This window comes from Sminthopsis crassicaudata, chromosome 4 (genome assembly GCF_048593235.1).
Source record: "Sminthopsis crassicaudata isolate SCR6 chromosome 4, ASM4859323v1, whole genome shotgun sequence".
Lineage (NCBI taxonomy): Eukaryota > Metazoa > Chordata > Mammalia > Dasyuromorphia > Dasyuridae > Sminthopsis > Sminthopsis crassicaudata.
The window spans coordinates 179,753,161-179,777,103 of record NC_133620.1 but is presented as its reverse complement, the minus strand read 5'-3'; the positions used below and the strand labels follow the sequence as shown (position 1 = coordinate 179,777,103).

At 32.7% G+C, this 23,943-nt stretch overlaps 1 protein-coding gene across 1 annotated transcript; it reads left to right on the top strand.

The window, feature by feature from the left end:
• The first annotated feature begins 6,201 nt into the window (after window positions 1-6,201).
• Window positions 6,202-23,319, top strand: GJA1 (gap junction protein alpha 1). Its single transcript, XM_074309981.1, has 2 exons — window positions 6,202-6,463; window positions 20,261-23,319. The coding sequence occupies exon 2, from the start codon at window positions 20,277-20,279 to the stop codon at window positions 21,423-21,425; it is 1,149 nt and encodes a 382-aa protein (XP_074166082.1). The 5' UTR covers window positions 6,202-6,463; window positions 20,261-20,276; the 3' UTR covers window positions 21,426-23,319.
• The last annotated feature ends 624 nt before the right edge of the window (window positions 23,320-23,943 follow it).

Below are 23,943 nucleotides of genomic sequence, written 5' to 3'. Positions count from 1 at the left end.
ATAGAAAATAGGATAAAGACAAGGCTTCATGAGACCAGAGAGTAGAGACCCCAGTAATTTGTATAATCCAAAATGCTCAACATGCTAAAAAAATTAATTCTGTGACCTCATTGATTTGGATGTCTCTTCTCATTGGGCAGATCACAATCCATTCAACCTATCCATGCTTCCCAGACCATGAGATTTTTTTGGCTACATTCTCCTATGTGTAATATACAGGATAATCCAAAACTCTTAGGGCAGTTATAAGCTTTGATAGTTTAAATCTGCTCTAAGATTTTTGAAACAATACACATTATGTATGTTTAAAATATTCATATGAATAAATATATGTTTATGTTCATATATACTTATTCCTATCATATAAGGGACAATGGTAGGAAAGAGGGATAAAAATAGAGAGGGGAAGAGAAATAGAGGAGACAGAAAGGGGAAGGGAGGGAGGAAATAAGGGAGGGAAGAAAGGAGGGAGGAAGACAGAGACAAGAAAGAGACAGAGAGAGAGACAAAAGAGAGAGAGAAGAGACACAGAGAGAAGGGGGGGGAGAAAGGAGGGAGGGAGAGAGAATATCTCAGACCTTAAATTGCAACTCTTTGTCTTAATATTGAAGGTGACTGTGTTAGGCTGACAATGTGGACATATATGCAAATCTATTAATATTTCATTTGATGATAGAATGTGGTTAAAAAAAAAAGTATAACAGGATTTTGAGACAAAGGATAAGGTTTGTAATCCTAGTTTTATTACTTACTACCCTTGTGACCTTAGGAAAGACTGCTCATTTCTATATGTCTCAGTTTTCTGATCTATAGAAATAAGACTCTGAATACAATACCCACTAAAATCCCTTATAATTTTAAATATACGATCCTATGAAGATGACACAAAATAGTGAGAATTTAAGTATTTATTTTATAGTTTGAGTTTATTTCTACTTTGGACAGAAGGGGGAGCCAAACACAAATTTATCTGCAGACAATTTTTCTTTCCTTATTGAACCTTTTTCAAGAGGCCAGTCTGTTTTTCTCCCTGGTTTTATTTAAATGCCTGGTAGTAAAAATTATCTGGACATTGTAGTACTATTAGACATAGTATCTGGGCAGGGGGGCTGCAATGGGATGGAGCTAGAAAAATAAGGTTGCTAGAGGTAAGAAACAAATTTTATACATATAAAATTAAATTTTAGGTACATCCTTTTGGTTGATGTTATACAAAATAAATGAAATAAACAAATGAACAAAAAAGGTTAAGAAAATATATTTCTTTTCTCTGTTTTATGGGCAAGAGATTGTGAGTGTGAAACATTTCATATGCTGTCAAATATTTTGGTTAGTTTTACTAATTTATTCCTTTAATCAACATTTTTCTTTTTCTTTTTTCTCTTTTTAAACAAAAGGGCTGTATAAATAGGAGAGAAGATAGGGATACATGCAAAAATTAAAAGTTATATGGAAACAAAAGGTACAAATAAAAATAAACCCACAAAACAAGCATAATTTATTCTTCTTATGTTTCTTAATGCTAATTTTATTATGAAATTTTTAAAAAGTAGGGATATATAATCAGGCAGCATTAAACCAGTCATCTCACAATTTCATACCTTTGAAAATGAACTATAGAATGTAAGATAGGAAGTGCTAGGAATGCCTTTAAATTATGAAGTAGGAATAGGTAATTTCCACCCCAACTTAGGTTACAAAGGAACTTCATTGATTAAATTGTATTATTGCTTTTCAAATTGGCTTTACCGACCTTGTATTTTTTTTTTTCATTAAATTGTTCTTGGGAGATTTTCTTGGAGTATATTTTAATGTGAGAGGACACATCACTGAACTTAAGTATTTTCAAGCTATTCAGCATTATTTGGCCCATTGACTTATTTTCTCCACTTTTTCTATTTTATTTGTCTGCACGGATAAGGCAATGCAGAAACTTTACCCTATTGGTGAAAATTAGCTCATTAAGGGTAAAAAAATTAATGGAACCAGTCCTTAAGCTAAAACATTACTTCTCACAATAATGTGTACTGGCATATTTTTGTATAGAATTGTAATTTTGTAAATATTAAAACCAAGCAACAGAATGGTTTAAAGCTGAAAGACTGACCCCTTGGATCAGAAAGACTAACTTAGGGCAGGAACCAGTGGTTTTTGCTTCCTTGCTTCTTTCAGAGCAAACTTAACACTAGCAAATTAAACCTCCTGAATGTTTTGACCCTGTCCAATTCTTTTTCCTTCAGAAACCTATTTATTTGGTAGCTTTTGTTTATACATCAGCTTCATTTTTGTATGGATTCCATCCTTCTACACCATCAAAAAGTTATGTATCCCTTGTCCTAGAGGGAAAAAAAGACTAGTTAGGAAAATTTAGCAATATATCAACTATATCATGGAGAGGGATGACAGGAGCAAGGGGGGGAGAGGGAGAGGGAGAGGGAGAGGGAGAGGGAGAGAGAGAGAGAGAGAGAGAGAGAGAGAGAGAGAGAGAGAGAGAGAGAGAGAGAGAGAGAAGCATTTCTCTTATCTTTTGTCCAAACTTGGTTGTTAAAATTACATAGTATTCAGATTTGTTTTTCTGAGATAACTGTTCTTTCCATTTATATTATTATAGTGTTATACGTGCATGTATGTGCTTATATATACATATGTACACACATATATGTTCTGCCTACCTTACTCTATATTGGTTCATTTCAGTTTTTTCAGGTTTCTTTGAACTCTTCATGGTCATTTGTTAAGGTTCAGCAATATTCAATTGTATTCACATACCATACTTTGGTTAGCCATTCCCTAAAGAGTGGCACTGCTCTTTGCACCTATATAGAACTACCCAAATAATCTACAAATCTGTCTTAACACTATTTAACCAACAAGAAATCATCCAGGGTGGCACTATTGTTAATAAAACAACATAGATTAATTCTGAGAGTAACCTGTGTAAGTTAATTAATTTTCTTAAAGTTTTGTGGAAACATCTTATATTTCAGTTCATATTTTTAGGATATACTAAAAATTCTCTTTGATTTAATTCATGCCTGCATTCTGCCTTGTTACTGAAGAATGGTTTCTTCATTTGACAGTTGGAAAAAAAAGTTATTTAAGAGAACCTATGAGTCCAAAAAAGCAAAAAATACATATATTGGATAAATTGTTCAAACATTAATATAAATGTTTCATAAATTTTTCCAAATTAAAAAAGTCTCAATCTATAGTAGTTTAATTCTTAAAATTATAATTGATTGTAAAAAAATTAAAATAATTTCATCATTTAGGTACTATTTAGAGAAGCAAAATATCAGCAGAGGGAAATAACCCAAATCTCAAAATTTCAACTTGGATAGATCTTTTCTTTTGTGTTTTCATTGTTCTAAAAGGGCTTTTATGGGGAAAAAAAGAACTGATTTTTGCTAATATGAATGGCAGTGCACAAACTTTCATCCAATTGTCTAAATGAGGACAGAGAAGAATACCTATGAATTTCTCATCTGGTATTATGAGTAGTCATAGGCAAACCATTTCAATTCAGACTAATTTAATATCCTATATTTAGAACTTCTAAAGATTTTAGAAGTTCTTATTCCCTTCTTTTATATATTAGGAAACTAAGATTCAGAGAAGTTAAGAGATTTTCCATCCTCACATACCTAATGTCAAAGGCAGCATTATAGCTCAGATCTTCCTGATTACAAATTCAGCATTCCATCAATTTCACTGAATCCCATGAATTGGGGTCTGATTTATGATTGCATTACTAACTAATGAAATTCCCATTAACAATCTACATTAATTTTATTTTAGTCCTATTTCTCTTTGTTCATAAAGATAACAGGTCACAATGTATTAAGTTATTTATAAGTGGATTATATCCTTAAAAATAGATTCATCTAAATATTTGTAGTGAAGACAGCCTTGTTTTAATGACATTGATATTTATTAATCATAACACTTTCTTTGCCACAACTAATTTGAAATTGCAATTTTGTAATCTATGAGATTGTGAATAGAAGTGAATATTCATAATAATTCTATCAGATGGCATGGAGAAAATCTGATTATTAGCTAGACTAGATAAAAAAAACAACTGTTAAAAAAGAAATAATAATATATTTTTATAATGAATATAATGAATCATTTTCTTATTACAGACTTGAATCTGAAGACATTTAACTTGCTATAATCTTGGTTTTTGTTCCTGAAAATGAGAAAAAACATTTCCTTAAGAAAAGGGCTAAATGTAAAATAAGCAATAACAATGTACTGTTTGTGGATTTCCAAGGATGGATTCTTGATAGCTACACTACAAGTTTTTATTTATATAATAGCTTTTCTTCCTGGTTATAGGGAAAATAAGTTTAATTATAACTTTTGATGAAGCAAGGGGAAAGAGATGAGTTATATTAGGATAAATATGGCAGAGTGTATCTGAAGGTAATGGAGTTGAAATGTTTAGGATCCAAAGAGTTCCATAGTCAGTCATTATGGGAGTTGTACTTTGAAAGTTGAACTGGTCTACAATTCTATGAATACTTAGGGAGTATTCAAAATGGTTGAAAACAACAACAATAACAACCCTAAACTTTTTAAAATTTAAGCAACTGATTAATCTGAATAGTGGTTAATTATCAATCAGTTTGACTAAATGCAATTGGCTATCTTCAAACCAGTTTGTTTTGTAGACGATCTTAAAAATAAAATTTCTTTTACTCTAAAACTCAAACATTCTCTTCTTCAAAATGTGTGATTCTTTAGGAAGAGTACAATTAGAATTAGGATAACATAATATCTTAACAGAAAAGGATTCTTAATTTCCAAAAGATATTTATGAGTCCATTCAGTGAGAGTAAAGCAATTTGTATTGGGGAAAGGGTACTTCTTCTTAAAATATTTGTCCCATTTCTCTCTGGTTAAAGAGTCTTCAGAAATGGTCTAGAGTTGTTAGCATTAGATGGAGCAAAGATAAAGCTCACATTGTTAATAAATAATGGACCTCAGTGCCATTAGCACTATATCCCACCTCTCCAATCCAGGTAGCATTACAGAAACATATTTATGGGGAGCTGTCCAACCACAAAGTTCTGCTGGGGCATCTGGAAGCCCACAAAGGAACTGCTCACACCAGGAGTGAGAGTATCCCACAAAATAACTCTATATATAGACTCAGGTAATTATAAAGACTAATGAAGAGTCTTGAAAATTTGTACCATGGAAACCCTAAAGCAATTCATGAAAATTAAGTGCAAGGCTCAACAGTCATTGGGCAAAAGATTCTTCTGTGACTTTTAGAGAGGGAGCTGGTCCCAAGGAGGGTCTAATGGGTTTGGATGTGAGCCAAAACTCATCTGACCTTGACCTACTGGCAACATTAGCAATACAAATCTGTATTCAATAAAATAGCCTAATATATATATTTTTTCTTGCTAAATGTTTCTAATGCATGTGTTGTTTCACTAAAGGGTGCTGAAATTATATTATAGAACTACTGCTCCCCATTGAGATTTATGCAAATAAGCTATGAATGCTATGGGGATTTTACAGTGAGCTGAATTTCGAAAAGTTTCCTAAATAAACATACCTTAGCTTTTTGGTTGGCTTCTGAAGGAAATGGCAAAAATCCAGTATAGGCAGAGGAGAAAAAAAAGTTAAGATGTGTTTATTTTGGAAACTTCAGGGTGTCCCCCACTTTTATGTTACTTGTCCAAGAAAAGAGAAGGGAAATGTTGCATATTTAAAAAGTTACTTCCAACCACCTTTAACTTTCCCATTACTTAAGTCTCAGGGATCCTGTCTCCATTAAAAAAAAAAAAAAAGTCAGCATCTAATATCTATCTGTCCAAACTATCTAATCTTTCTATCTATCTATCTATCATTTATCGACATATTTTATAATCACTCCCTTATGTGGTAGGGAAAGGTTGTTTTTTCTTTTTTAAATATAGCAGTTATTGTCTTTATTTTCTCGAGCTTCTGGTTAAAAGGGAGACTCATGAACAATGTTGCTGAGACTCGTAGTTCAGAAGAACGAGTATAACTCAACTTTCCTTTTTCTCTGATTTTTTGGTGGCAGGACCTTTTCAAGTTCGTCTCTTTCTTACTTACTCTTCCACTTTACCCTTGCTTCTCCGCGGCCTTTTCCTCCCCCACTTTGCTGTTGCTTCAGGCTCCTCTTTGGCCGCTCCTCCCCTTTCGTCCCTCCTCTTTCTCGTGCTAACCCCTCCTCCAAGTTTAGTCAGTGGCTTGAAACTTTTAAAAAGCTCTCTGTGCTCCAAGTTACAAAAAGGCTTTTACGAGGTATCAGCACTTTTCTTTCATTAGAGTGAAGGAGGGAGGAAAGGACAAAACGGCAGCAGACTTTTAAACTTTAAATAGACAGGTCTGAGTGCCTGAACTGGCTTTTCCATTTTATTTCAGTCTCCAAAGAGTTCAATCATTTGCTTGGGCTGCATCACTTCTTTTAAGCAAAAAAGTAAGTTTTAAAGAAAAAAAAAAAACTTTACCTATTATCTTCTTTCTCTTTAAGTAAAACTTTTTTAAAGTGTGTAAATACTTGAAATTTTCGTATTTAAGTAAAGAATTGCATATAGTATGGTGAATGAAATGGACTTCCTTTGTTTTGTTTTGTTTTTTTTAATTAAGACTTTCGAATATCCTGGTTTTCTTTTGAGAGTTTTAAAAGTTTTGTGAATTAATGCTGCAACAGGTAAAATGTTGTTCAGAACCCTCTGTTAGGAATCTGGAAAGGGATAACTGATTGTGGAGTGTTCCAGAATATACATGTGTGTACACAAATATGTAATAATATGCTATCGGTCTGTAAAAGTGTAATTTTACTTTGATTCTTAAAATAGTTTAGGTGTGTTTCAGTTGGAGGGAAATGGGGGAGGGAGGGTGCGCACTGACAGCATCTTTAGAATTAGGGCTTTCTCTCTTCTGCTTCCAATCTGTTTTCTTCATGTTGTACTTTCATATGGAAATCTTGATTGCTTTATAATAGCCTGTGTGGAGCTCGCTTCTTAATTAGGAGCGTGGTTAAGATATTGCTAACACGGATCCGGTGACTTGCACGTGGTCTCTCCATGAAATTGTTTGCTTTTCTAAAAACCGGATGGATAGACCCCAGACGGGATTTTTCTTTTTCTCTTCTTTTCGTTTCTTTTCTTTTTAAAAATGACTTTATATAAGTTACTCTCTTGTTTCTCAACTCTTATGAGAACTCTTCTAGTGAAGAAAGATTTGAAGGGAAAGCCTTTTTCCTGTGCTTTCCCACCACGTTGGCAATTTGTGGGAAAGGAGATCCTCTCAGTGGCTGGTGTGTGTTTGCTGATTATCTCAAAAGCGGGGAGAACCTTCTCCTTCGTGTGCCTATCAGTAATATTCCCAAGTACCAATAAGACCTAGGAGAAAGAAAAGGAAAAGAGTGATTCTTAACCAGCATCTTACAAAAGGCTGTCTTTTCTTAAACCTGAAGCAGATTCCTGGACGCTTGGAAGGGTTTCCCCATTGTTATTGTTGCCTGAGTTCTTGCCAGTAATAGAAGATTCAGCCAATGTTGTCAAAGGAGATTCAATTAAAAATATATTCTCTTATTGACATAACACATGTTCTGTTGTTCAGAAATGCAAAAATGCAATTCTGTGCCCGGTGAGGATTTTCCCTCTCCTGCTTAATCCGAAGTCTAACTCCTTAAAGTTTTAACTCCTTAAAGTAGGTCTTGCTATATGTTGTAAAAAAGGATGAAAAATAAACCCAAAAAAGGCATTTCCCCTAAGCAGCTTCTGTATTTGAAAGGGGAATATTAAATAAAAAGAGTTTGAGAGAAAAAGAAAAAGAAAACTCTTGTGTCTCAGATTCCAATGTGTGTGATGAGGTTCATATCAGAAGCAACATGAGTTCTGCCATCTTAACATCTGGATTGATTACCATAAAACAGAACTCCTGAAAAAAAAAAAAAAAGGATTTTAAAATATTTACAGAATTGTTGCTTTCAGAGCAATCCCTAGTAAAAATGCTCCTGCTGACTCGAGTCTGTTCTCAAAAAAAGGGGTATTAAATATGCAGAGAACAAATTTTGGATTGCTGGAAGAGAAGGAAACAATAGATTCAGTTAATCTTGTCACTCTCTGTCCTGATAAGCATGTGTAGTCTTTCTTCTCTCTAATATTCAGAATAGGAAGATACTCTTATGACGTTAGAAATCTTGATAAAACTCTAGTAAATAGCTTTTATCTTGAAGAGACCTTAAATATTTTTTTTAGGGCTTCTATGAACATCTCTGAAATTGAGGTGAGACAGTGAAGAAATTGAGATATTTCTGAGAGAAGCAAAGAATTTATACCACTCAAGTCCAACCCAACCTTATCCTGGGATGGTTAAACTGCTACCTCTTTGGTTGTGTTTAATTAAATATTGATTAATTTTATATTTGCCCAGCCCTGTACTAGGTGAATCTTACAAATCTATCTTGCTACAATTATCTCTTTCTCACCACTTTTGTTGTATCTATTAATATATATATGTTTCTTTGTTTCAAACCCAGTTTGTTGGGGAGTGAGGATTTAAAGTAATGGTAAGGAGACATTTATATGTACCTTAGAAATTTTAGTATCAAAAACAACCTTCTAGTTTGGGAATGGATTTCATCTATTTTGACCCAGTCTTTAATGAGAGAAAGAAAAATATTGGTTTAGAAATAGGTAAGCTTTCCTAATTTATGATTTATATTTAATACTTGATATTGTTCAGACAAAATTCCTATGTAATGGAGAATTCTCCCATCTCCCCATTAACCACTCCCTGAAAAAGACAACCAAGACAGGAGGCTAAATTGAGCTAGAATATATATATATATATATATATATATATATATATATATATATATATATATATATATATATATATATATATATATATATATATATATATATATATATATATATATATATATATATATATATATATATATATATAATTTTAAAGATGTAGAAGTAGGAGGGAATCTTAGAGTTCACTTATTCCAACTCTCATTTTACAAGTGAGGAAGCTCGGAGGGAGGTGAAGGTTCCAGGTCAGAAGTGTAGATGGCAGAATTAGGATTTGAACTGGGACCAATTCTTTTGGATAGGATTAGGAGCCAAAAAGAAATTTGTAGTTTAGCCTGAAGGAAGGATTATTTTCCTTAAATCAATCAATGTTTTAAGCTTGCCATAACACATATCAGACTGTGTGCTAGGTGGTGGTATGGTGGTGGTGGTATGTGTATGTAATTATGATTATATGTGTGTATATAAATACATACATATGTACATACATACAGAAAGAGATAGCTATAGAGTGAAATATAGAGAAAGAATAAGAGTCAGAAAAGAAAAATGTATAAATTCTTAGGGCAAAATATCCCAAATATTGAACTAAGGACAGTATTTATCTTATCTCCCTATAAATCACCTATCTTATGAAATAGCAATGCACTGATTATTAAAGTATATCATATTGCCAAGTGAGGAATATGTATGTATGTAACTGCCTTTTGCTTTTTTTTGCAGGAAACAAAGGGGGAGGGGAACAAAATGTATTCAAAGTACTTTTTCTTGTATTTTCAATACAATTTTAAAATGTTTCAGATTTTCCTAAAGTCTTCTGAAGTTTATTGAGAAGTTTATTGGATCCCTATCTCCTTACTTCACCTTTCACAGCTGCTTTTCCTCAGATGTTGGGCATCTTTTGGGGGAAACCAGGATTCAAAGAGATTGGAGATTTTCTCTAATCATTCTTTATTCTCACTTCTTGGCTTTTTGAGTTGTTTTATTGTTTTAAATCTGCTTTAAATTCTGGCACAGACATATAGGAATGTGGAGAAGTACCAGAGCTCTTGGAACATTTCATTCCATTGACTAGTTGAAGACTATCCATTGCTATAAAATAAAGATGCTTTGTGGGTAGTATAACCTTTACCCTGTGAGGGTGTTGTAGGAAAGAGACAAATGATAAATAAAATCTCTCTTTTCCTCCCTTTGTCTTTATTTTCTATTTTTTGTAGTCTTTTTCAAGATCCCATTTGAGCATTAATATCTATACTTACACACACACACACACACACACTCACACATATGCATATACATACCCATATCCACCATATTTAGCAAGTGGAGACTAAAGTAGTTTGTTTATGTACCAGGTTCATGTCCACATCTTAACTGGATGATGAATCGCTATATCAAACAAAGCACTTCAAACTCTCTTTTTTTTCAGTAAATTTGTGATTATTTTCTAAATGAATTTCATTATTTCAAGAATTCTTTTTTTTTTTTTTTTTTTTTTTTTTTTTTTTTTTTCAGAGGCATATGTGGTTAAAGTGACTCTCCCAGGGTCACACAGCTAGGAAGTATTAAGTGTCTGAGACCAGATTTGAACTCAGGTCCTCCTAACTTCAGAGCTGGTGCTCTATCCACTGCACCACCTAGCTGTCCCAAAAATTCTTTACTTCGCTTTCATAGAATAAGCTATGCTTGTCTTTTGTCTTACAGGTAGAGGCAATTTTTTGCTGTATTTTTATCCCTAGTCCTTGTTACATATAATTCTTAATAAATGATTCTTGTAATTTTCATTAAACCAAATTGTATTCGTCATGAAAGATTTTTACCCATTTTTCTCTGTTCTTTATTTTTAAACTTCTTTAGATTTTAAAACATTTCTGATAAAAATGATAGCTGTGGAATACTTCTGTCAAAAGGTTGCCAACACAACACCAAAGGATTATTCATTTTCAGTAGATTGTATTGACAAAAGTTGAACTATTGGATGGCAGATTTATTGTGCAATTTAAGAATTTCCATGGTCTTCCAAATAAGATCACAGAATTGTAGACTTTATGGTTGGAGTTCATCAAATTCAGCCTTTTAACAGATGAGGTAACTGAGACTCCAAGATGTTCAGTGGGCTTGCCCCCAGTCACCAGGCCTGTAAATAGCAAGTTAAGTTGAATTGCTGCTCTTCCTGCTTTGTTTCGCCTACATCTTATACAGACACTTATGCCAGGTATTTGATTCATGTAATTTATTTAATTCATGTAATTCATTTACAGAAAACATTACCTCACCATTTCTTCTTCTGTATATCTCTAATCAAGAATTTCCTAATATAACAATATTATGCAGTTAAAGGTCCCCAAGGAGTATCTTAAAAAACAAAAGTAAAGGAAAAAAAGTACTACCATAAGAAAAACTTTCTAATCCAGTTAATTAAGCATTTTTTTTTTTTTTGTCATGGACTTCTTGGGAATCTTGTTTAACCTATAGACCTTTTCTCAGAATAACACTTTTAAATGCATATAATAAAATTCATAGGGACTGTAAATCAAACCTATTATATTGTTAGCAAAATAGTTTCTGTAAAAAAAAAAAAAAAAAAAAGTCAAGAACCCTCAGTTAAGGACTCTTCTTGAAGTCATATTTTTTAATGTTATTTTTTATTTCTTCCTTCCTAAGGAAATGACACCAAATTTAGAAAAGAAATATTTAGAAGTTCTATTCTAAAGAAAGAAAAAAATAGTTTGTACCTAATTGGTACATTTATGAGAGTGCTATGGGTGTGTCTAGATGTTAAAACAAATCAATTCAGTATGGAAAACATCAGACAAATTAGTGAGAAGCTTAGTATGTTAGTACTAGACAGGATTTATAAGATCACTTAGATATAATTTTTCATTTTACAGATGAGGAAAAACTAAGGTCTACCAAAATTGAGTGACTATTACCAAGTTTGCTAGGATAACATGGCTACTTAGTGACAGAATTAGGCCTTGAGCCTAGGTCTTCTGCTCTGTAGTCAGATTTTCCTTTTGCTCCATCAGGCTTGTTGTACACTTTGTATAGAAAACAACTGATTAGATGTTTCAAGGTTTTTGTTTGTTTGTTTCTTTTCTGGCTTCATTTTGAAGGAGAGAAACCATTACTACCTCTTCCACCCCTCACTCCCCCTTTTATATCTAGCTTTGCTTTTTTGATCATTAGACCTAATATGAGAATAACTGTCACTGGAGGTGCTTTGTTGTACCGTTTCCAAAAGGACATAGCAAAACCTTTGCTGGGAGCAGTGGGTCAATAGACTACACTCAAAAGAGAAAGACTACTTGCATATAGCCACCATTTAGGTCCTGAATTTGCTCCATCCATTTTCTTACTTCTATTACTATTTCCATTCTCCATCAGGTTAATGTTAATGTTAATAATGTAGATATAGTCTCTATACTTGTGTCAAGGTAGGCAGTGATTTTTACCTATTCTCTCCTTATTTTCTGTAATCATCTAATAAAGCTTTTATGGAGGTAAACACCTCTGTTAAAGGAGTTGTGGAATAGCTAACTTCAGTTTGTATAAGATATTTTAAAGGCAATTCAGCTGTTAAGAGTAAAAGATCATCCACTAAATTGGGACACCTGAAGAAATGTAAAAGACTTTTTTTAAAAACCAAAGATGTAAGTGATTAACTAGGATATCAGCAAATGAAAACTCTAATGCAGATATGGATACCCAGAAAGAGAAAGAGACCCTGAAATATGACACAATATTGAACCCAGAGCCCCTGATTCCAAATCCTAGGCTTTCTATAAATTAAGCTGCTTCCACATACAAGTTTAAACAAATTTATAAGCTAAAATCACCACACATCATTTTAAAGGCTATGTAGTCAACTACAACCAAATTTCAAAACTATGATTACATATACGATAAAAAGATAAAAAATTATAAGATGAATTTACAAATATGTTATAAAACATGACAAATTTGTAGCATTATATCTGATTATATTAATGTTCCAGATCTAGAGTTAAAGACAATGTACTTATAGCATGAATAATAACATCACTTCTTAATAGTCCTTTCCGCCTGTAATAACATTACTGTCAAACTTGATAGGACTTTAGAGTAGCAGTGAAACTCTACTGGTCCAAATTTTAAAAATCATTATAAACTTAATTAATAAAGTCAGGAAGTTCTCTATTGAAAAAAGCTTAGTTGAAGTTGGGTTCCATCATCAGCTCAACTATGTATATAGGTAATAAATGCTTTTGAAACACTTTTAAATTAGATTCTTTGATTCACTTCATAGAATCATAGGTTTTAGGATAAAGGGGACTTGAAATATCATCTAATTCAAATCTCTCCCTTTCCAAATAAGAAAAATGAGGTCTAGAGACAATAATTTGTACACAGGCACACAATAGAGATAGGATTTGATCAGTCATGAGCAACTCTTTGTGAGACCATTTGGGGTTTTCTTGGTGAAGATACTGGAATGGTTTGCCATTCCTTCTCCAACTCATTTTATCAAAGAGAAATGAAGGCAAAGAAAATTAAATGCCTTGCCCCGAGTTACACAGATAGTAAAGTATCTAAAGTCAGGCTTGAACTTAGGTAGATGAGTCTTGAGGCTCTGAACCTTATCCACTGTGCCCCCATTTTCTAATATAACTCAGTTAATAAGTGTGTGTGTGTGTGTGTGTGTGTGTGTGTGTGTGTGTGTGTTTTGTGTAGTTATAAATAGCAGGAAAAAAATATCCCGTTTATTTGCCAAATGTCTTTTAAGTATGTAGAAATGGCCCACAATCTTTTATTAAGCATTGTCTTTTTAGAAACAATTTGATCTGGGATCAGGGAATTATGACATTTAAAGAAGAGTTTTGTGGTTATGATTTTTAGTTTTCATAGAAAATGCTTTTGAACTATAATTCTTTTGTATTTAGGTTCTTTTCTAAAGGGCACCGATGATTCTCCCTTGCTTTTCTTAATAATTCTGCAGTCTAAGAATTTAACTTCCAGAATTTTTTCTTTCTGTCTTACCACATTCAGTTGCTAATTATTTCAAATAGTAAAAAGGCTAAGAAATTAGAATTAAAAGAAGCTTTAAGAAAGGCTATTGTAGAAGGGGGAAAGTAGAAAACCTGAAATAAAGAGCTTCACTATCAAAATATGGAGGAAAAATCTTCACTCTCAAAATATAGAATATAGCTTTTTCTTGTTCTCTTTCTCCTGCAAGCCTATCCACCCCTTGACTTCCTTCTGAATGTGCTAAGCGAAGAAACTCTTGGGAATCATAGTTTGTTGACTTTGGGATATGCTTCTGTTTTCAAGGGACCAAAGAAAGTACAATTGAGCTTAAGGCTTTTGGGTGTTAATATTTTTCATAGGGTACCATCTATGACTGAAAGATAACCTAACAAATGTGTACCAAAATAATTTATTTAGCTCTATCAATTGAATATTTGTCCTTTACAAAATAGTTTGCTTACACCAGTTAATTTCAGAATCCAATCAACAAATATAGCCCTGGTTCAGGAGCTAGAAAGCAAAAGCAAAAAAAAAAATTTTTTTACATTCCTATCTCTACTAACTTCCTGTATAAGTAAGCATCAGTCACTTTCTCTGGGCTTTGGTCATTGTGTAAAATAAAGATTCCAACTGTCACTGTGGACTTAATGAGATATGATCTATAAAAGGATTTTAATATAGAATAATTTTAGGGTTCAACATTTTTTTCAACAAGGGCTTAGAGTACAGAAGATGCCATTAGGAGAATAAACTAACCTGATTAATCTCCTCAAGTAGGGAAAAGTGAACAATGATAGAAGGATGCAATATTTAAGAGTTATCTTTTGCTAAGTTTGCTACCTTTAGTGGTGAGTCTAGTGGATTAATGCCCATTGCTTTAAATATTCTGATAGTCTCTTAGTGATAATGATGGGTGTGTACATGTTGCCGGAAATTAGGTGATCAAACTGATAAATAATATTTCACTACTAGATTAGATTATGCCTCTGATAAGTATGCATAACTCATTAAATTCAAATGGAAGTTATTTGGGTGCAAACCCATTATTTTGCACATTTTGCTTGTGGATACAACTTTAAAGAAATTGCTAGCCAGAGAATTATTCAAACATTGAATTAACACTGACTAGTTAAAATTATTACTCATGAACTTCTGATTATGTGCAAACTGTGTCTTAAACTTTTTTTAGTTGAATGATTATGGTGCAATATATAAAAGTATTTGTTAATCATTCAGAGTTTATCTCATTGGATATTTTCCTGAAATTTTGAAGTCAATCACCCAATTTTTCTGAGCAAAAGCAGATGGCATTGACAAAAAAAAATTGCAAATTTTTGGGAATAGAATTAGGGCCAATTTACACATCATCACATAGAAACTCACTGCTGTCTTCTAACATTGATATAAAAAATCTTTTTCTGTTCATATGAACCTAGTCGATTATGTTTCTAATTCATAACCTAGTATTTCTCTTCAACAGGTAATTGATTTTTTTTTCTCTGTAAGATTTGTCCATCAAGACTGAGTTTCTCTTTCTTGACTTACTTTCTTCCCTCACTACTTAACTGTATTTAACTATTATAGTAATATTCTATATTACATATATTAAATAGTAATATAGTAATAATAATTATAATATAACCTTCCTTGACCCCCTATTTTTCCCAGATAAGACTATCTACTGACCTCTTTGTTTGCCTGAAACTTTCAGAGTTATTCTCCTAAAACCATTTCATTGTCCAAACTTCCTCTCCTCTCAGAATCAAACAGACCTAAATGTGTCCGTGGAAACTAAAAGAATTAAAGTACCTCTTTATGTGGGGAACTTTGACCTATTCTCTCTCATTCTAGTTTATTTTTTTCTTTCTTCCTTCTTCCTTCTTCCTTCTTCCTTCTTCCTTCTTCCTTCTTCCTTCTTCCTTCTTCCTTCTTCCTTCTTCCTTCTTCCTTCTTCCTTCTTCCTTCTTCTTTCTTCTTTCTTTCTTCTTTCTTTCTTCTTTCTTTCTTCTTTCTTTCTTCTTTCTTTCTTCTTTCTTTCTTCTTTCTTTCTTCTTTCTTCTTCTTTCTTCTTCTTCTTCCTTCTTCTTCTTCTTCTTCTTTTTTGTGATAGCCTGCAGGCTTTTGGTATAGATTCTCCTTTGAAAAACATTTAAGTAGAAGATCTATCATAGCTACATATACAGCAGCTTCCTTGTTGTAGTCTTTTCCATATGTTCCATACAGTAAACCCTGAGAAAAGTGCCTATTCTGAGTCACATGGTACATGTATCCATAAGGTATAGCTTTTATGTCCTTGAAGAGGGTGAGGGAGAAAGATATTTGCTACTCTAGCTATGGTAGAATGGCAGATATCATTACATGAAAATATGGGGCAAGAAAAATTGAGTTTATTGTTCACTTATAAATTGAAACTTCTGTTCTGTGAACTTTTATTTAAAAATTCTTATGATTATAAACAAATATAACCCAATCTTAATTTTAGTTGAATTCACTAATTATGAGGAAACAGAGATTAAATGACATATCTAAGGTAACACAAAAATTAAATGGTCTATTTGAACTTTTATTGAATCCTATTACTTTTACCCAATAGTTGTTTCACTGCTCTTAGCATCTATCAAATTAAAAATAACTTTTTTGAAGATAGGGTTTTTATTAATGTGTATCCTTAATATCTAGCATATATAAGGAGTTTAATCTTTGCTAGACTTAATTATCAATTAACTCTAATAAGTAAGACTCTAGAATTTTATTTTGATTAAAAAATATTAAGTTTTCCTTTTACTACTTCACTATCCTCTCCCAAAACCTTCATTATTTACTTCTGTTGTTAATTTGACTATACTCTCTACTTATTCTCTGACCTATTGAGTTGTCCTTCTTTCCTTACTTTTGCCAAGATAGTATTTTCTTTGACTAGACCTGAAATAATTCTTCACTATCCACCAAACTTGAATGCTCATCTAGTCCACATAGTTCCTTCTTTTAGAATGACAGTAAGTGATAGAAATATCAAAGAACTCTTTCTCCTTTGCATTAACTAGCTTAAAACAGTTATATCAATTCTGGTCCTGTATGCCAAATAAGAATGAGTAGACATTATTCTTCTAGGTCCCACCTCTTTTTCCTTAATTTTATCTTTTTTTTTTTTTTTTTTTTTTTCTCTAGCTGATAGCTTTTTGTCTCACAAGGCTCTTGGTATTGATATTCTGGAGTCTGATTCAGAGGATCATAGATTATAGATTTTTGAGCTAGAAGAAGTCACAAATGTAATCAAGTAAAATCTCCTTTTAGAAATGAAAAAATCAAATCTCAGAACAATTAAATACCTTGCCCATGGTCAAGTAACATCAGATCTGTGCTGGATGTCTGATCATCTATCTACACATTGATTTCATTTTTCTTATGACCTTAGTGAAAAGAATTTAGGAGTGAGAGAAATTTTTAGTATACATTCCTCCTTCTCTCTACCCCTCAATTAAGGCTCAGTTAAGCCAAAGTGAGAGGACCAACTCTCTCTCATTAGTGCTAGCCAATGAATACTGGACACATTTTTTTTTCTTTTTTGCTCTCATTTATTGTCTTTAACTGCTTTTCTGTGGTTAATATCTGAATGTGAATCATTTGTTCTCATCTTTCCCCTATTCCTTCCCTTTAGGAGAATGTTTCATTAACATTTAAAGTTAGAAGGAATGGGGGAAAACACTCAACTAATAGTATATATTAACAGTATATATTCAAGAGGCTTTTTGTCTCTTTCTCCTCACCCTAGTGAGGGTGGTAAATCAGGAGTGGTTCTCTTATTTTTTTCCTGGCTCAAAAAGAATAAAGAGTTATTCTTTTCTAGGCTTTAAAGGTATTTCCTCCTTGATGTTCAGGCATTCAGTATCTTCTTTATCCTCATTCTAGAGATCTCAATAAATGTACTTGTAGTTCTTGGCATTCAGTCTCCTTTCATACACCCATTGTTACTTCTTGAGGTACTTAAATCATAGTTATAGTTAAACCTCTCATTTTGCCTTTGGTGATTTTTGACTCTTCTTCTAGTCTAGTTTTAGTCTTTAGAACTATGAGATCATGAGATTAGTTCTACCATCACTCCTTCATTGAGTTGAGATTTCCTATTGCTATTCTAAACGTGAAATTTCTTCTCAAAGATGATATTCTTTATCTTTTACTTTTTATTGGAATGATTTTATTCACTCAAGTCCAAAGTGAGAGGACCAACTCTCTCTCATTAGTGCTAGCCAATGAATACTGGACACATTTTTTCCTTTTTTGCTCTCATTTATTGTCTTTAACTGCTTTTCTGTGGTTAATATCTGAATGTGAATCATTTGTTCTCATCTTTCCCCTATTCCTTCCCTTTAGGAGAATGTTTCATTAACATTTAAAGTTAGAAGGAATGGGGGAAAACACTCAACTGATAGTATATATTGACAGAATTTACTCCTTTGTTCCCATCCTTAAAGGCAGGGCTAGCATAGCAGATGGGGATGTATTTTATAAGTGAGCTGTCTAGAACAATGTTATAAATTACATGAGACAAGAAGTGTACTTAAAAATGCTAATTTCCCAGTAAGAGAGAGAAAAGTCTAAATCTGGTATTTTTGTGGAAAAACGAATCTAAAGTTAATCCTTTTACTACTACTTCTTCCCACTTAATACTAAAATCACATCTTTTTCCATTTAGTAAAATATGATGTACAAGAAGTATATTCTTTTATAGCAGTTATACATTAATGTGTCAAACTAGAACATTTAATTGGATTTTTCTTCCTTTCTGGTCAAAGAGAAGTCATCTGCACCACATTGTTGATACTTCTTAGCCAATAAAAATGAATTAGACATTAGAATCATTGGGTATATTCACAGTGTGCTTAGAATTCCCTAAGGCCATGGTAATTTGTAAAGATATATGTATGTGTGTGTGTGTGTGTGTGTGTGTATATATATATATATATATATATATATATATATATATATATATATATATATGTACATACACATACATATAATGTGTACCTACAGTGAAATATATTTTGATAAAAGAAGCCTGGTAGTATGAAAGAAAGATACTTTATTTGGAGTTGTCATATAAACTTGAATCTAAGTTCTGTTACTTTTCTGAAAAATATTAGTCAACTACAAATCTGTACCTCAGTTCCCTCACCTATTAAGTGAGAGAGTTATTTCTTTTTAAATCCTATGATCTTATACATTGAGACTGTGGATCAATAAATAAATAGTTGTCTCTGTGCTTTGATACCAATCTATAGAAGTGGATAGCTTTATATTTAGTCCCTCATAAATTATAACAAATAAACACTGTTCTTATTTATCAAATTGATAGACACAGAACAAATAACTTTCAAGTCACATAACAAAATGTAGAACTAGTGATATACCTTAATCCAATATTCTGTAGAATTAAAAAGCATTTATAAACAATATTTGTTGTACAATCTGTTAGTCTTCTGACTTCTCATGTTCTTGTCTGGATTTTTCCTGGCAAAGATACTGAAGTGATTTGCCATTTCTTCCTCCAACTCATTTTGCAGATGAGGAAACTGAAGTATATGGTATTAAGTGACTTGTCCAAGATATATAGCTAATAAGTGTCTGAGGCCAAATTTGAATTCTACTCTTTCTCACTTTAATCCCAGCACTCTACTCATTGTCCTACCAAATCACCATAAATAGTGCAGTGTTTTTTTTTTTTAGTGAAGTTGATAAAATGCTGGACCTGAAGTTTGGCAGATCAGAGTTCAAACCTAATCTCATTATTCTGTGTAACTTTAATGTCATTTAATTTCTCTCTGTTCCAGTTTCCTCATCTGTAAAATGGGGATAATAGTAGTATTTACTTTCCAGGATTGTGATGAGAATAAAATGAAAAATCATATTTCTAATTTTTTGCAAATCTCAAAACATCCTGTAAGTGCTAGTTATTGTTGTTATTATTATTTAAATTCATTAGTTTCAGTGAATAAATTGTTATTATTATTACTATTATTTTTTTCAGAGAGGCATAATGACATAGTGGGTGGTTTTCCCTTGGACTCAGGAAGTCCTGAGTTCAAGATCTGCTTTTGGTACCTATTACTTGTGTAACTATGATCAGGTTACTTAAACTCTAAATGTCCCAGGTAACAAATACCTTAAGGTTTGTAGTCGATCGTTTATCAAAGGAGTACTTCCATGCTTTACCTGACTTTTGTAAAACTGTTTTCTTCTTTTTAAAATGTGATGTAAAAGTATTTTGTACTTTTGGGGGGAAGAATAGCATGAAAATTTGAAATGAAATTTTCTATAGTTTCCCTGATCCTTGATTAATTATATTTTAGATTTAAAAAAAAAACTTTTATAGTTTTTATATAATTAGTTTGAGCAATTGGATAAATATGATTAATTTTTTGTTTTGTTTTGGTTTTTAGAGAGCAGCCAGGTAACATGGGGGATTGGAGTGCCTTAGGCAAACTCCTCGACAAAGTTCAAGCCTATTCTACAGCTGGAGGAAAAGTGTGGCTCTCTGTCCTCTTCATTTTCCGAATCTTGCTGTTGGGAACTGCAGTTGAATCAGCCTGGGGTGATGAACAGTCTGCTTTTCGATGTAATACTCAGCAACCAGGTTGTGAAAATGTATGTTATGATAAATCCTTTCCAATCTCTCATGTGCGTTTTTGGGTTCTGCAAATCATCTTTGTGTCTGTGCCAACTCTTTTGTACCTGGCTCACGTGTTCTATGTGATGCGAAAAGAAGAGAAGTTGAACAAGAAAGAGGAGGAGTTGAAAGTCGCTCAAACTGATGGTGCCAATGTGGATATGCACTTGAAACAAATTGAAATAAAGAAATTCAAATATGGAATTGAAGAACATGGCAAAGTGAAAATGCGTGGAGGGTTGCTCCGGACATACATCATCAGCATCCTTTTTAAGTCTGTTTTTGAGGTGGCCTTCCTGCTGATTCAATGGTACATCTATGGCTTCAGCTTGAATGCTGTCTATACTTGCAAGAGAGATCCCTGCCCTCATCAAGTGGATTGTTTCCTCTCTCGTCCCACAGAGAAAACCATCTTCATTATCTTCATGTTGGTTGTGTCTTTGGTATCCCTTGCCTTAAATATCATTGAGCTATTCTATGTGTTCTTTAAGGGTGTCAAGGATCGAGTGAAGGGAAAAAGTGACCCTTACCACGCTCCAGCTGGTGCACTGAGTCCCAGCAAAGATTGTGGATCTCCCAAATATGCTTATTTCAATGGCTGTTCTTCCCCAACTGCTCCCTTGTCACCTATGTCTCCTCCAGGGTATAAGCTTGTTACTGGAGATCGAAACAATTCTTCTTGTCGTAATTACAATAAGCAAGCCAGTGAGCAAAACTGGGCCAACTATAGTGCTGAGCAGAATAGAATGGGCCAGGCTGGAAGCACCATCTCTAATTCGCATGCCCAGCCTTTTGATTTTCCAGATGATAACCAGAATTCAAAAAAACTAGCAGCAGGGCATGAGCTACAACCGCTTGCCATTGTGGACCAAAGGCCTTCCAGTAGAGCCAGCAGCAGGGCCAGCAGCAGACCTCGGCCTGATGATCTGGAGATCTAACTCTCTATAACAACAATATTATAGTTTAAAATGGTGCATTGAGATGTGCATCCTAGATGTTCATTTTGTTCCAGTGGAGGAGGTACTTAATAGCCTCAAGCAGGAGGCTTGCTAAAAACAAAAACTTTTATAATACTTGGGTTCTTTTGGGGAAAAATGGGAGGGAGGATGAGAGAGGCACAAGGTATTTAAAGTAGTTGATTCAGAGAATTTAAAAGAAAGAAAAGAAAGAAGGAAGGAAGGAATCAAGGAAGGAAAGAAGGAAGGGGAAAAGATTAACCAGTGCATACATAGGTAGGGTGTTTTTTTGTTTGTTTTCTGTTTCTTTTTTTTTTTTTTTTTTTTTCTCCATAGAAAGGTTTTATATATGTGTGTTTGAAAAGTGTTGGTTGCTAAATAATTTTCTGTTTAACTAAGAAATCACTTTTGACAGGATAAAATGCTGCCTGAATATTATGTAATTTCTTTTGAACAAGTTAAAGACATAGAATTGTCCTTTATTGTTTCCCTGTTCAGAACATTCCATTGTTAAAATTTGCACTTTGAAGGTAAGCTTCTTAGATCTGATCCTTTAGGTTTCAATGAATTTGAACCAAAAAACCTATATCCTTTGAATCAACTAAAATTTCAGACAAGGCCCACTAAAAATGTCATTTTCCATATATCATTCAGCCAGGTAAAATTTTTTCCATGTTGGACATATATTGGATTTTTTTTATATAACTATTTTTCTTATCACTACCATCACATATAAAATCTCATTTCTAAATCACTTTTCACACCCTTCTGTTCCTATAAGACAATCTTAAAAAAGTTTGGCTACCACTTGCAAATTACAAGTTGGAGTCAGGGAGTCAAACCATATTAATTTTGGGAAAATCACGTGTGTCTCTGTGTGTATGTACATGTATGTGTGTGTTTATTAGAGTGCATTTTGAAATCCTGTATATTGATCGGTACAGGGATATACAGTGTGAAATCACAAGCACAGGCAGAAAAATAATGCACACACAGCATGCTCCGAATTGAACTTTTCTCATGGATTTTGTGGTGTGGGCCAATATGGTGTTTACATTATATAATTCCTGCTGTGCAAGAAAAGCACATCTTGTCTTTTTTTTTTTTTTTTTTTTTTTTAATTCTAAAACACTTTTTTTTTTTTTCCATGTATCCTATTATGGATACTTGTTTTGTTAATTTTTTTTTTTTTTTTTTTTTTTTTTTTTTTTTTAACGTAGCAGTGACACTATTGAGGGCATGGATGATTTTCTTTTTTCTGAAATGTAATCATTGATGCTTGAACAATAGAATCTTTAGTACTGTAAACAAGCTTTAGTTATTAATGTGAGAATCTTAGAAGAATTGCTTAGAGCTGGACTATTACATGTGCCTACATGAATTTTGCAGTAACTGGTCTTTTTTTTTTTTTTTTTTTTTTTTTTTTTTTTGGTTTTTCCTTATTGCATTCATACAACTGAACAGGATTAGTTGTCTTTTTGAGGTTGATAATTCAATGGGGGGGTGTTTGTTCAGAAATTTTGACTTTGCACTTACATTTTGCTTGGAATTCAAGAGGTCGGAAGAAATTTTGAAAAGTAAACAAGAAACTAATTTATTTGAAATATATGCCAGAGAAATCAACCAGTTTCTTCAAATGTATTGCTTTTTCTTTTTTAGTTTATCACAATCAAACAGGGGAAATACTTAGCATAGTTTTCATTTTGTTGCACAACATACCTAAAACAGTTTTGTACAATCCAACAGACTAATCTGTTTGACATTCCATGTTAAACTACTGTCATGGTCAACTTCATTGCATGTATGTAGATCTAGTCCATCAGATTCTATTTCCAGGAGTGTTCTTTAGTCAATAAAATTTTAATTTAGTATAAAACTGGCTTCATCATTTTTGTATGTGTATGTGTGTGTGTGTGTGTATGTGTGTTTCTTATTACTTTTTAAAATTTCTTTTTGCATTTTAGGGCCCCATGTCCATTGTATTATTTCTAGTTGTATATAAAAATTGTATTCCCATTCAAATTCTGCTTGCTATACATGTTGAAATTCTATGGCATATGGACCCAAAACATATATTTTATCTAAACTAAATTTTGCTATGTAATACAAATTTATTTGGGTTAAATGGATAGGGACAGGACCTGTGATTTGATTGTACTGGGAATTCTTTGGGAGAAAATTCTTTTTGTTACCAATTCAGGATAGCAACTTTTCTGAAATTTGTAATCTTTAGAGAGTTTCTTGAACACAGAGAGATTTAATGTCTTGTGCTAGATTCCACAACCAATATGTCAGAAGCAGTACTTACTTAAGCTCAGATTTTCATGTTTGAGAGGCAAGCTTTCCATCTCCTATGCCATACTTTCCCTTGACTTAAAAAAACAAACAAAAAAACTAAAGAAATTGAATCTAAAAAATTGAAAGGCTTTTAAATTTTATAATTGAATTTAAGATAAATTTAAGTTAATTTTTCTAAAAGTTTTGATCATAAATCACAGAG